Raw genomic sequence first — 13,302 nt, 5'->3', positions numbered from 1 at the left:
CGGGAAGCTCTGCTCGTTAAGAGCGGCTTATATCCCGGGCGTCTTAAACCAGGGGGCAGACACCCTGTCGAGGCAGGGGCCGAGGCCCGGGGACTGGAGACTCCACCCAGAGGCGGTGGAGTTCCTTTGGGGACACTTTGGCCGTGCCGAAGTGGACTTATTTGCCTCTGCAGAGACAACTCATTGTCCTCGGTGGTTCTCCCTCACGCACCCCGCCCCTCTCGGCTTGGATGGTTTGGGACAGGCATGGCCAAAAAGCAGGCGCCTGTACGCTTTCCCCCCGGTTGCTCTTCTCCCAGGGGTTCTGGATAGGGTCCGTCAGGACGGCGTCAGCTTACTATTAGTAGCCCCGTTCTGGCCGGCCCGAATATGGTTTGCGGATCTAATGTCACTCCTCGCAGGCCCCCCTTTGGAGATCCCCATCAGGTCGGACCTGCTGTCTCAGGCGTCGGGGTCCATAGTTCACCCCCGCCCTGAGCTTTGGAAGCTATGGGTGTGGCCCTTGAGGGGGCCTGCCCTTCAAGGTCCGGTCTCTCGACTGATGTCGTAGAGACCACATTCTACTCCAGAGCCCCCCCACTAGGAGGGCGTATGTCGGTAGATGGTGCCACCTGCTGTAGGAACAACTGCGGACCCATCTAACTGCCCGGTCGGTTCAGTACTGGAGTTCCTGCTACGTTTCCCACAGGTCATCCCGTCTGCCTCTGGGCATCTCTCTTCCTTTGTGGCACCCTCCGTTCCTGACGTCGGACCAGGCGTAATAACAGAGACCGCAGCAAGTGAATGGTTGAGGCCATCACACTTGCGTATGAATCGGCCGGCCAGCCCGCACCTCGGCTGTCGGGGCCCATTCTACCTGGGGTATGGCGGCTGCAGAAGCCCTCCTGTTGGGGACCTTACCCTCGCCTTGAGCACAGGTGCTCTCGTCTGAGTGTGCGTCTTTAAAACTTCACACCACGGTCACTTGCTCATATGGTGAGTGGGTATAGGGTTCCCACAGCGTCTTTACGCAACTCGAGTTCCCTGAGAGGGAACATCTCTCGGTCACGTATGTAACCTTCGTTCTCTGAAGGAAACGAGACGCTGCGTAAACGTTCTGCCATACTCCCGGCCTGCCTGTGGCACATGATTCGGCCTTTCAGAGAGGAATGGTCCTGCCCTTCGGGTCCCTTTATACCTGGTCCCGGCGTCCCCCGCCTATGACGTACCAGCTCGCCATTGGTTAGATTTCACACGTGCTTCATGACGCGGTCACGCAGGGGCGTTCCCACAGCGTCTTTATGCAGCGTCTCGTTCTCTTCAGGGAACGAAGGTTACATACGTAACCGAGAGACGTTCACTGGTAATAATCACATGTGTCAGCAGCATGTACTGCAGAAGCATCACACGGATTGAAGGGCGATGTGTGGTCTTTATTCTTTCCACTAAACATTTTATTATGTTTTTCATCCCACTTCTTCTTTCCTTTTGTCTGAATCCCAAACACGATTTCTTTCTAAAAATATAATATTTTAAAAAACAGCTCTATTTTTTCCTCTAGCTCAGAAATGTAATTCTGGTGATTTGTTCACCATGGGAGGCTTTAAAAGAGTCTGTCATGATGCTTCAAGGAGAGCTGATTAATGGGAAATTACAGAGGGCCCCTTTTCCTGATTTAGAAGAGCAGACGTCTCATTAGCATATGACAGCTTTTGCGACTTCTTTCATGCTAATTGACCACTGCTGTGCGAGCCCCACTGCTCCAGTGAATATATGCATTATATGATGTAACTGATTGCGTTTGAGCATGGAGTACAGCTCGAGTGTTGGAAGTGGGGGGTGTCTAAACCCTGAACCCTAAACCCTAAGCCCTGAACCTTTTTGCCTCTTCCTGCACAGTGAGACTTATTTAGTTTTTTGTTTGTTCATTTTGTACGGCGTAATTAAAAAAGAAAAATACCAGTACAGCACTTTGCTGCCACATGTTTTATGACAACATCATCAAATATGATTTACAATTGAGGGTATTTATTTCAAATGTTTTACCATCTAATTTGAACGTCTTTCAGGCTCTTTCATCAATAGATGAGAGATAGTTGTGAATGATGTTGTAACAGTATTTTGTAAATGTACACATTCTAATGTGACGTCTTCTTTTTTTTCAATTGCTGTATTTTATGGGGCGCCGTTGTAAAATGTTGCAGGTTCTAAAATCCTGCACAGTTTTGGTACATTTTGCAATCATGTCACTTTTTAAAACATTTAGAGAGAAATTCATGTAAACACATGCAATAACTTTTCCAAAGATAATGTTGGACAGTAACACAAAGTTGTTAAATAATATAAATGTTTTATCTCAATGTAAATGCTAAATATCAATGTTAAATGTTATAAATGAATGTTAAATATAAATGTAGACGAGGAGTGCGCAACCATCCGCGTCCGAACACCGCCGTTGGCGGCCGATTTCACTGGTTTCACTCGTCCGGCCCGCGTGACATCATACTGGACTGTATGTGGCCCTGTACATAAAACTACTTTGATACCCCTGCTCTATAACAAGAGCTAATTCATCCAGACTTGCCATCTTGGCTTGGTGCACGAATTACCGTAAATATTGTAATGTTCAGTCGTCATGTCTAACATTTAGTCTCAACATTTAACATTTATATATAACATTTAACCTTTACATTTACATTTAGATTAAATATTTATATTATTTAACAACTTTGTGTTACTGTCAAACATTATCTTTGGAAAAGTTATTGCATGTGTTTACATGAATTTCTCTCTAAATGTTGACATATGAATATTGTCATGTTTTTTTTCATATGATAATGCTAAATGTACCAAAACTGCGCAGGATTTTGGAACGTGCGACATTTTATAAACGGCGCCCCAAAGGATTTAAGGTGGACTCCTGTTGCGACAGCCATTGCACAATTATGAACGCTTCTTCATTGGTTATCTTCACAGAGAGAGAGAGAGAGAGAGAGAGAGAGAGAGATGTTGGTGCCTCCGGTGTGCTGCTATCCCTATTTTCCTCCTCCTCCTCTTCCTCAGCGCCGGACAGACACGGAGTAGCGCACCGCGCATGCAGGACGGATGAATGGACTTTAAATCTGCCTCCTAACTTTCATTGCCACTCCTGCTCTCCCTCCCCCGCTCCTTCACGACCTGAACACCGCCAGAAGATTTCTCTGACAATGGATTTACCGCAATCACGATCCCATTGAGAATGATCACACCATCATCATGTTCTTCTCCTTCTGATTCTTCTCCTCGCTCTGCGGATGCTCATTGGTGCGGGGAGTCGCGATGATGGCATCGATAGGGGAATTCGACCCGCTCAACACCAGAGTCCCTGCAACTAAAATAGAAGTTAGTGTCTCGTGCCGGTAAGGATCACATTCAAATAGATATAAAAAAAAATGTTTGATATGGAATTCCAATGCAAGTGTGCGACAAACGGCATAAAAAGGGATAGATTGATTAAGTGATAGGTAGATTAATTAGGTGTTTAATTAGGTGTGTGTCTGTGGCGATTTTTAACTAAAGAGCGCCCTCTTTTACATGACATGTTTTTGTCATTCAAGATTGAAATAGTACAACGTATTTGCATGAATCAAGACAAATATGTCTGAAAACAAATGAAAAAGCACACATTCATTTCATCTCTCCTGGGACTTAACATCACACCTGGCGTTGCTCTGCTGGGGTGGCAGGCTATGGGGCGCCGTTTGTAAAATGTTGCACGTTCTAAAATTATGCGCTGTTTTTGTACATTTAGCGTTATCATATGAATAAAAAAAGAGACAAAATCATGTAAATACATGCAACAACTTTTCCAAGTACAATGTTTGGCAGTAACACAAAGTTGTTAAATAATAAATGTTAAATGTAAATGTTAAATGTTATATATAAATGTAAATGTTAAATGTAAATGTTAAATCTAAATGTAAATGTTATATATGCATAGCAGGCTGCCCCCGGGTGAGTGCTCCCCGGGTGGCTCATCTGACCGGAGCAGCAGTTACTCCGTCATGCACACTGTCAACCTGCCGCCTCCTGAATAATGAATAGCATGCTGTTCATGAGTCGGAGAAGGCACGGACCTGGGAGAGCAAATGGGACTCCAACAGCCTCTATGAACGATTGCGCCCGACATCGGCAACTTTGTTACTTTTTTATGCGATCATCAATTTTGAGCAATTTATCCCAAAAAAGTGAAAAAGAACGTTAAAAATACAAATGTGTTTATTTAACTGTTTTTGTGTACTCGAGTCCGTAGATCTTTTCCTACATTCACAAAAAGCTATCATTACATAATGCTCTATTAAGCAAAAAGCAGTCTTAATTCATGGAATAAAATGAAAAGGTTTCATAGTGATATCTATTAGTATTTGAACAACATGTTGGCTCTTTTTGTTGAACCGGTCCAAACCCTCTCTGAACTGTAATTGACATGATTGGATTCCAGTGAAAGTTATTGTTCAAAAACACAAAATCATTTTTTCTCAGACTATGAGGTAGAAACTCTCTACTTCGGTTGGACCTATACAGACCTTCCAATATATTTCCTATCTGTAAGTTGAGTTTGTTCATACGTCCTTTGGAGGGTGATTCACACGGCTATTGACAGTTTTTTCTGATTGATGGAGAACAAAGATTTTCTGATTTCTGTATAAAAATAGGAAAGTAGAGTGAGTTTTGGTCCGACAGTTAGAAATTCTGCTCACCAACATATGAAATATGTCTTCCTCTTCCTCTTCAAGAGACGTGACTTATTGTACATCTTATTACATGGCTCAGTGTGGCTTTTTTTTCCAGGGTAAATGGCTGTCAGCACAGTATTTTTAGATGTTAGTTCCACACAATTACTCAGAGAGAGGCAAATCTGCCCATGACCTGAGGCATCTGCTTAAGACTTTTAGAAAAGCTAAATACAAAGAAAGAGGAAAAATGGAGTTCAGGAAATGTAAATGAATGAAAACCATTTGTTAAACCTAGTTTTTTTAAAGGGCCGAAAGTATGCGTTCTTACGTGCACTGTTGCTGTTTCCATAGGAGTCTGCTGGATGTGGATACATTCTCCAAGTCAGATCCAGGTATGTTTAAAGTCTTGCTGTGTGACAATAATTATTATAACTACTCATTTGTTTGCTTTCGAAAATCCATGATGATCCACAATTATGATACTGAACAGAAAATCAACTATATTTGCTTTAAAAAACACTGGGTGTTCAACAGTACTGTTCTCTACTATTAACTTTTGCAAGGAGGAATGTACTATTTTCTGAAGTAATTTGCATAGAATAGTTTATAACTTATTATACTTGTTCAAGTTGTGTTTTCAAATGGATTAATGGGGATTGTAGCCAAGACTTTAACATGTGTGCAGCATTCATATATTTGTTTGTTAAAGTACACTAACAAATATATGGTACAGTGTAATTTTGTTGGAAGGGTTGGAAAGTGATAGAGTAGGATGGTATTGCGGTTTAAAAACAGTAAAACATTACTTATCAAACTTGACTGCCTTTTACCAGGGATCAATTTGTGCACTTTCAAACATTGTCACGAGCTAAAACTACTTTCATCTCCAGCAGCTTTTAAAATCAAATTTTAAAGGAAATGATATCCTCTCTACTTGTCAAGTTGTAGGTGTTAATCAACCTTTGCCCTTCTGACACCGGAGCTTTCTACCAGATGAAGGTCCGGCAGTGTCAACTTCAACAACATTTAGCAAACGGTTGACTTCATACGCCTCGTCATCTGAAATGTGTAATGAGTGTATTTTATATAAGGATAAAAATCCAGAAGAACAAGAAAGTGCAATTTCATCAAATAATCCTATTAACAACTTGCTGTAGATAAGAGCAAGTTGTGCTACAATTTTTTTGTGTTTTTAGCCACGGTATAGTCTTAAGAAGTGTGTCTTTAGTTTGCGGCAGAAGATGTATAGACTCTCTGCGATTGTAGTGTTATCAGAGAGTTCATTCCACCATTTAGGAGCCAGGACAGCAAGTCGTGATCCTGTCGAGTGTTTTGCCCTCAGTGAGGGAGGAACAATGTCCTGGATGTAGACTGGACCCGATCCATTGACAGCACGGTACGTGAGTTCCAATGTTTTTAACTGGGTGCGGGAAGCCACTGGAAGCCAGTGAAGAGAGCAGAGGAGTGGAGTTGTGTGGGAGAATTTAGGTTAAAGATCAGTCGAGCTGCTGCATTCTGGATGAGCTGCAGACATCGAATGGCGGTAGCAGGGAGACCTGCCAGGAGAGAGTTACAATAGTCAAGGCAGGAGATGACAAGATCCAGAATCAGTACCTCCACCGCCTTCTGGGTGAGAAGAGGACATATTCTCCTGATATTGTAGAGTGTGTACCTACATGATCGTGGTGTAGCTGGAATGTTGGGAGCCAAGGAGAATGTACTGTCAAGTGTGTTCCTAGCAGTCAAAGCCGGTGTTAACTCGGAGTTGCCACAGTCCGGAAAGAGAAGTAGTTCAGTCTTGTCAGGGTTGATTTTCAGATGGTAAGCGGACATCCACTGAGAGATGTCAGTCAGAAATGCAGAGATCCATGCCGCCACCTGAGTGTCCGAGAGAGGGAAGGAGAGAATTAGTTGGGTGTCATCAGCGTAGCTGTGGTAGGAGAAGCCATGTGAGCGAACGACCAAGCCGAGAGTTGGTGTAGAGAGAGAAGAGGAGGGAACCCAGGGTGGATCCTTGAGTTACTCCGGTAGTAAGAGGACATGGTTCTGACACAGACCGTCTAGAAGTTAACCAGTAAGTGCGGCCGTCAAACACACACAGAACAAGTCACTATTACAAAAGTAATAGGACCAACCTCTCCTGGAAATTGCGAACACTTTGAGCCCATTAAGGCAGGAAAAATCATTTGTCAACTAATAATTTCCTTCAAAGCTTTCGCCGTCCTTCACCCAGATAAAAAAGGACTTTTCTTTTTCTACTAAAATATTTTTTGTCCAATGTTTCTATTATTCTGATCAGTCATGTTTTTTTGTGGTCTACAAAGTTATGATCTGTTAAACGCATTATCATCAACCTTGCCAAGTATGACATTGGAGAATATCTACACAATTAGTGAATGTGAGGTGTGGGCCATTCGGCCCTCTTTGTAATGAGTAAACAGAGCTTTCCTTAACCTTTTGAACAAAAGTAGAAACCATAACACTCTGTAACCAAACCGCAGAGAAGCAAACGTAAATGGAAAGAATCAGTAAAGGGCCTCCAGAGTGCAAATTACCAATGTTAGGCTCTGAGAGATCAAAGATAGTGATCAATGACATAACCCACAGTGCAGAGAGATAACCACACCGACATGAAAGACGGGAACACATGATTGCACATTTGGGACATGTACAGAAATAGAAGGAGACGGCAAACTAGAGAGAGAACTCTCAACGCCAAAAAACTTCCACGCTTTGATGGTAGCAAGGAGATGCTCTGTGAAAACAAAAGATACCCGGTTATTGATCTTCAGTCTCATACCGCTGTCGTATCCATTCCATGTCTTTTGTCTTACACCTGAGCCAGTCAGAGCATAATTGGCGCTGGGTAGATTTTCCTCCTAAACGCGGGTGTGGGCAATCATACAGGTTTTCACTTTTCTCCTCGGTGACCTTGTGTTTCAGAACTGTGAGAGAATGTGCCAAGATACCAAAATAAAAACTCTGAAGCACTTCTACTTATCTGATATATTGATGACTCAGTGTTTGTCCTTGGTGAGGCTGTTGAGCGTTGCCTCGTCATTGTGAATACATTAATTTCTCTTACCATCAAATTACCAGATTCCTCTCGGTACATTTACAGATGTAAAACAATCAATGCATATCTGGAGGAAAGAAATATTGTATTGGTATTTTATTTTGGCTGTGAATAAGAGATGATATTCTCCTGAGACCAAAAAAAGCTTCTAGTCCTTGTAACTTTTCTTCTTCTTTATTTCTTTCTGTCGGGTAACATTGCAAGCATTTTTACTTTTACCTTGACAGTTAGTTAATCTAATATGCCTTACAAAGACCATGAACTCCAGGCATGCAGTGTTCAGGCCTGAAATTGGTTCTTGTTCTCAATTATTTTCTCTCACCTTTAATCTTTTGCTCAGTACAGTCTGTGATTTTGTTCTTTGACTCTCCTGCTTAAAAACGTTACTAGGGGATTTCTAAAGGAAAAGCAAAGGTTTTGATGCTGCGATAATTCACAATTGTTATCAACAATGTGAAAGAGGTCCCTCTTTCTTACAAACCAAAAAAGCTTTACCACGGACTCTGCTGCTCCCCTGAGATCCAAGTGGATTTAGGGCCCCATGATGATAATATTTCTTGGTTTGCCTTAACCAAGTCTCGCCATTCTCACCTACTTAGGCAACATGGTCTTACATGATGCAAGTAAACGCAGCCAGAAAGAATTGATTTGTTTTGACATTTTTCCTTAACAGTATACAGACATGGTATAAGCAAATTATTTGAAATGACGATAGCTAATAGTTCATTGCTTACAAATTATATGTACTTGAAAAGAACTCAACCATGACCTTCGACACCAAGTTCAGACTCTTCCGTAAACGTATTTTTTCTTAAAGGGACAGATATTTCCCTGGATTGAGAACAAAGATAAACGGGGGAGAAATAGAACTCATAATGCATAATACAAAAAGGGTTTGCTTTACACAGATACTTGCTCACTGAAGATTAAAACTCTCTGAGCCTTGTATTTGGAAAGTGCTCATGCCGGCTGTATGCCAATTCAGTCAGTGTTTCAGAGTAGGTGTACATTTTTTAAATGGTAGATGTTTTCATTTTTGAAGCAAAGCACCTCATACACCATGCTCGGACTTGCCGTTAAGTCAGCTGGATTTACTCATGCTGTCGTATATAGTCCAGGCCCGGGCAAGGTTCTAACATATTTTACGCATGTGTAACTTCATACATGCTTATGCCCTGGGAGAGACGGAAAATGTCTTTGTTACCAGTAAAAGTTTTCACAATTTGAACTGAACAATTGAGATTATGTGCTGGCAAGAAGAGGGCGAAAAGTCATTTGGTCAAAGACAAAGTCATCAGATTTATTCTTTGGGAGCAAGATTAAAATAATAGTATTCATGAGATATTTGCTTTTCTGCTCGCACCCCCCATAGATGTACTTCTTTTGTTTTCCTCTTACTGAATCCTTCCTTTTGCTCTTCAAAAAGAATAATTTCCGGCTCATATTACATCACACTGATTCTATTTCAGTTCAGAATTACTTCAGAAAAAAATATCGCTGTCATTGGCTCGTTAAACCTCTAAAGTACGAAAAAAGAACACTGAGGCGATCTTTCAGCTGCTCCATGTGTTTGGTTTGCAGCTCCTGGAGCTACGCACCACTTGTATTTCCATCCAACCACCATATAAACCTCTATCAGGCTCCCATATGAAACATCCCACTTCTCTTATGTAACATAATTTGCCAGTGGAGAGCTGGCAGTTTCTATCCTCATGCGTGAGCGTCTCACTCCGTTAGAAAAGGGTATCGGAGAAATTCAGATTGAATGCAATTAAATGTTTATAGAAAACAGTGAGGATTATGATTTTCCTCGCATTGCCATGTCAAGTTTGGGTAACATTTTACTTGAATGGGTGTTCATGAGACTGACATGGGTGTTCATAAGACTGACATAAAATTGTCATAACCATGACATGACAGCTGTCATAAATATCAATGAATACTTATGACAGTTGTTGTTAAGTGTCATTTGGTAACTTATGTCACTTTTGATGCAAAGGGGACATTGTTGGAGATGTCCTTGTTATGACAACTTGACATAAACCAAGATAACAAAACCTGTCATAAACATGTCATAGCAGACCTAGCTGTCAAACTTAAGAAAAACTTTTGGCTTCATATCGACATTAAACCGTCCTATATGGATGGTTTTGACACTCGCTGTCACAAAACCATTACAATTGTGTCATAAATGTTGTCCCTTTCTTTAATATGTTGTTGAATTCAAGTAAAATGGAACAATTAGATTCTTCAATTAAGATGTCAATACATGTATCTACATAGCCAAACCAGTTTATAATTGTGTCATAACTGTTTTCTTTGAATTCAAGTAAAGTGGAACAATTTGAATGTTTCGTTAAAATGTCATTAAGTGTTATTACACTGTCAGATGACAAATACCTTAACAAAAGCAACAAACAAGTCAAGAGATAGTGTTTCCTTTATGTATTCCAACACAAAACATTTTGTTGTGATGTTTATCCAAAGTGACAGTTTGTAAAACACAAACAAGTATCTGCTCAGGAAAGAACATATGAGTCTGACACGACATGGATGCATAAATAGCAGCAGACATTGTAGAGAGTCCGATTTTATTTTTTCCTTTTTTTTTCACATCATGGAAAAGTCTGGCCAACACACCATTGTAATGGTGACACCCAACCAGTGGTGCCACTCTATCATCTAAAGATGAAGCTTGAGTGATTCAGGAGTACGATTCCCTCTGTGGGGCCATACTTCCAGCTTGTAGCTTTGCGATGCACGCTCAATATGCTGAGTATGAGCACCAGTCTCTCGGTCCACAAAGTGTTTTTTATGGCAGATGGATAAATGATCATACCCATACTGGGCAAGTTTCCCTTTGGGCAAGTTCTGGGTCTCACATGGCGTCTAATATGACCTATTAGTGTCTTCCTTCTGCGATCCCTGACGAGTCTCAGAATGGGTCTTCTGGAATTTCTGTCGACCTCCAACATCCCAAAGATCCACTGCCGTTCACGGTGCCAAGTGTTGCCACATCGACCACGATGGTACTAAAAGTAAATGAGAAAACACAATATTTAATAAGGTTCGGACTGTATTACATCTTAACATGTGTCCTTCCCACGTGCACTGACGGATAAAGTATAAAATATTACTCCTCATAAAATCTTGATCTAAAATTTGTACAGATGCATACAAATATATAGCCTACCTTTCGTTTGTGGGCAAATTTGCTCTCATCAATAACAACAAATCGATGACGAACACCAATCCTCATCGATCTCTTCCTCAGTCGCTTGACAGCAGCAATGCACACCTTCAAATGTGAAAATAAAATATCAGCATCTTGAGCTATAACTATGCCTTAGTATGGAATTTGATAAATATGTATGCACACATTTAGGAAGTAAGTTGCATTGCATGTGTCACAGTGTACCAAAAAATTCTGCAGCAATGTAGAATCCAATTGACTAGAGTGATGACTTATGTATCTGTTTTATACCTAATTATAGTTAGCCTTTAGGTACTTATAAGAAAAGTCCTTACGTCTCTGTTACAAAGCAGCCAACAGGCTATAACGGTAGTAGCATAGGGGTTAGTAGTATTTTCTCCAGTTTTCTTGTCGCTATTTCTAAACAACTAAGATGTCACGTTTGAATATTATAGCTTAACCAATGTAACCTTAGCTAATATGACAAAGTTGCTTACATAACTGTAGCTAGATGGATACCCGTTTCAGCAAACGTGGCGGGAAGGCTGAGGAAAATAATGAAGCTAACCGCTACAAGCTTTGGAGGAGGACCTGGCACAAGAATTTGAAGAGGTTCCTATTCAGCAAGAAAAGAAAGCCAGTCAAGTATTCCCCGGAGGAAAACAAGTAAGTCTAGTTTATTTATGTTTTTTTTACTACTTTCACCAGTAGGGCTAGAAATGTACGTTTTATTTATAGTATTTATAGTATGTAGTATGTCCATTTTTGCCTATCTTCTCAAAAAACAATATCTCAATAACAAAAGTACTGGGAATTTGGTGTGCAATGAATTAATGTATGTTAATGAATTAGATAAACTCATATAATATAAGGACACAGATCCACCACCATTCTATAACCTCAATCACCCACTTAAAGTACTTCCTCTGTTTCAGTGGCTACAACAGGGGCATTGGAGTTGGCACAACTGAAGGAACAAACCAAGATGGATCGACAATTCAATTCAATTCATTTTATTTTGTATAGCCCAAAATCGCAAATTACAAATTTGCCTCAGAGGGCTTTACAGTCTGTACACATGCAACATCCTCTGTCTCGAAACCCTCACATTGGCACAGGAAAAACTCCCCAAAATATGAAAAAAACCCTTCATTGGGGATAAAAGGGAAGAAACCTTAGGGAGAACGTCAGAGGAGGGATCCCTCTCCCGGGATGGACAGACTGCAATGGATGTCATGTGTACAGAATCAACAATGTAAAAGATGTACAATACATCCAATTTCTCTAACAGAAATGATACAAGTAATTGCAAGTAGCAGAACAGGTGTACGGCAGGACCACTGCAGGGACAACCCCCATCAGGTTGAACCACCATCCACAGAGAGAGCAGAAAGATGTTGGTTTATGATGACAGTAATATGAATCATATTTAAAGTAATGATGATGGCAGCAGCAGGTGTTAGCAGAGCCATGCCAGGAGTCAGAACCGGGGTCCGCACGAAACTATGATCCATGGCGACCTGCTAGGCGAAAAAGTACAAAAACACCCGGAAAGAAGCTTAATTAGTGATGTACATTAATAAAACATGGATGATTGTGGAAGGAGAGAGTGAGAGTGAGAGAGGGGCTCGGTGTGTCCTAAGAGGTCCCCCGGCAGTCTAAGCCTAGAGCAGCTTAACTAAGGGCTGGTCCAGGCTAACCTGAGCCAGCCCTAACTATAAGCAATATCAAAGAGGAAGGTTTTTAGCTTTATCTTAAATGAACTGACCGAGTCTGCCCCCCGGACTGAAAGTGGAAGCTGGTTCCACAAAAGAGGAGCTTGATAACTAAAGGCTCTGACCCCCATCCTACTTTTTAAAACTCTAGGAACCACAAGTAGCCCAGCATCTAGGGAGCGCAGATGCCTTGTAGGGCAATACTGTGTAACAAGCTCTTTAAGATAAGACGGTGCCTCACCAGCAAGTGCCTTGTAGGTGAGGAGAAGTACCTTAAATTATATTCTATATTTGACAGGAAGCCAGTGCAGAGAAGTTAATACAGGAGTTATATGATCCCATTTCTTAGTTCTTGTTAATACACGTGCTGCAGCATTCTGAATCAGCTGGAGAGGTTTAAGCGATTTACAAGAGCAGCCTGATAACAAAGAATTACAGTAATCCAGTCTAGAAGTAAAAAATGCATGAACTAGTTTTTCTGCATCACTTTGAGACAGGATGTTCCTGATTTTCGATATATTACGTAGATGAAAAAAGGCAGTCATTGAAGTCTTCTTTATATGAGAGTTGAAGGACATATCCTGGTCAAAGAGAACTCCAAAATTTCTGACGGTGCTGTTGGAT

At 41.2% G+C, this 13,302-nt stretch overlaps 1 protein-coding gene across 1 annotated transcript in view; it reads left to right on the top strand.

Moving 5' to 3' along the window:
• The first annotated feature begins 2,948 nt into the window (after nt 1-2,948).
• The window catches only part of LOC119223277 (copine-9-like), a 71,289-nt gene continuing 60,935 nt past the window's right edge, over nt 2,949-13,302 (top strand). The window contains exons 1-2 of the mRNA XM_037480492.2: nt 2,949-3,377; nt 5,046-5,086. Of these exons, the coding sequence (XP_037336389.2) occupies nt 3,298-3,377; nt 5,046-5,086 (121 nt within the window). The 5' untranslated portion in view covers nt 2,949-3,297. The remainder of the gene's footprint in view (nt 3,378-5,045; nt 5,087-13,302) is intronic.

The sequence above is a fragment of the Pungitius pungitius genome, chromosome 1 (assembly GCF_949316345.1).
Source record: "Pungitius pungitius chromosome 1, fPunPun2.1, whole genome shotgun sequence".
NCBI lineage: Eukaryota > Metazoa > Chordata > Actinopteri > Perciformes > Gasterosteidae > Pungitius > Pungitius pungitius.
The sequence above is the reverse complement of the archived record's forward strand: the minus strand, read 5'-3'. Positions and strand labels throughout refer to the sequence as shown.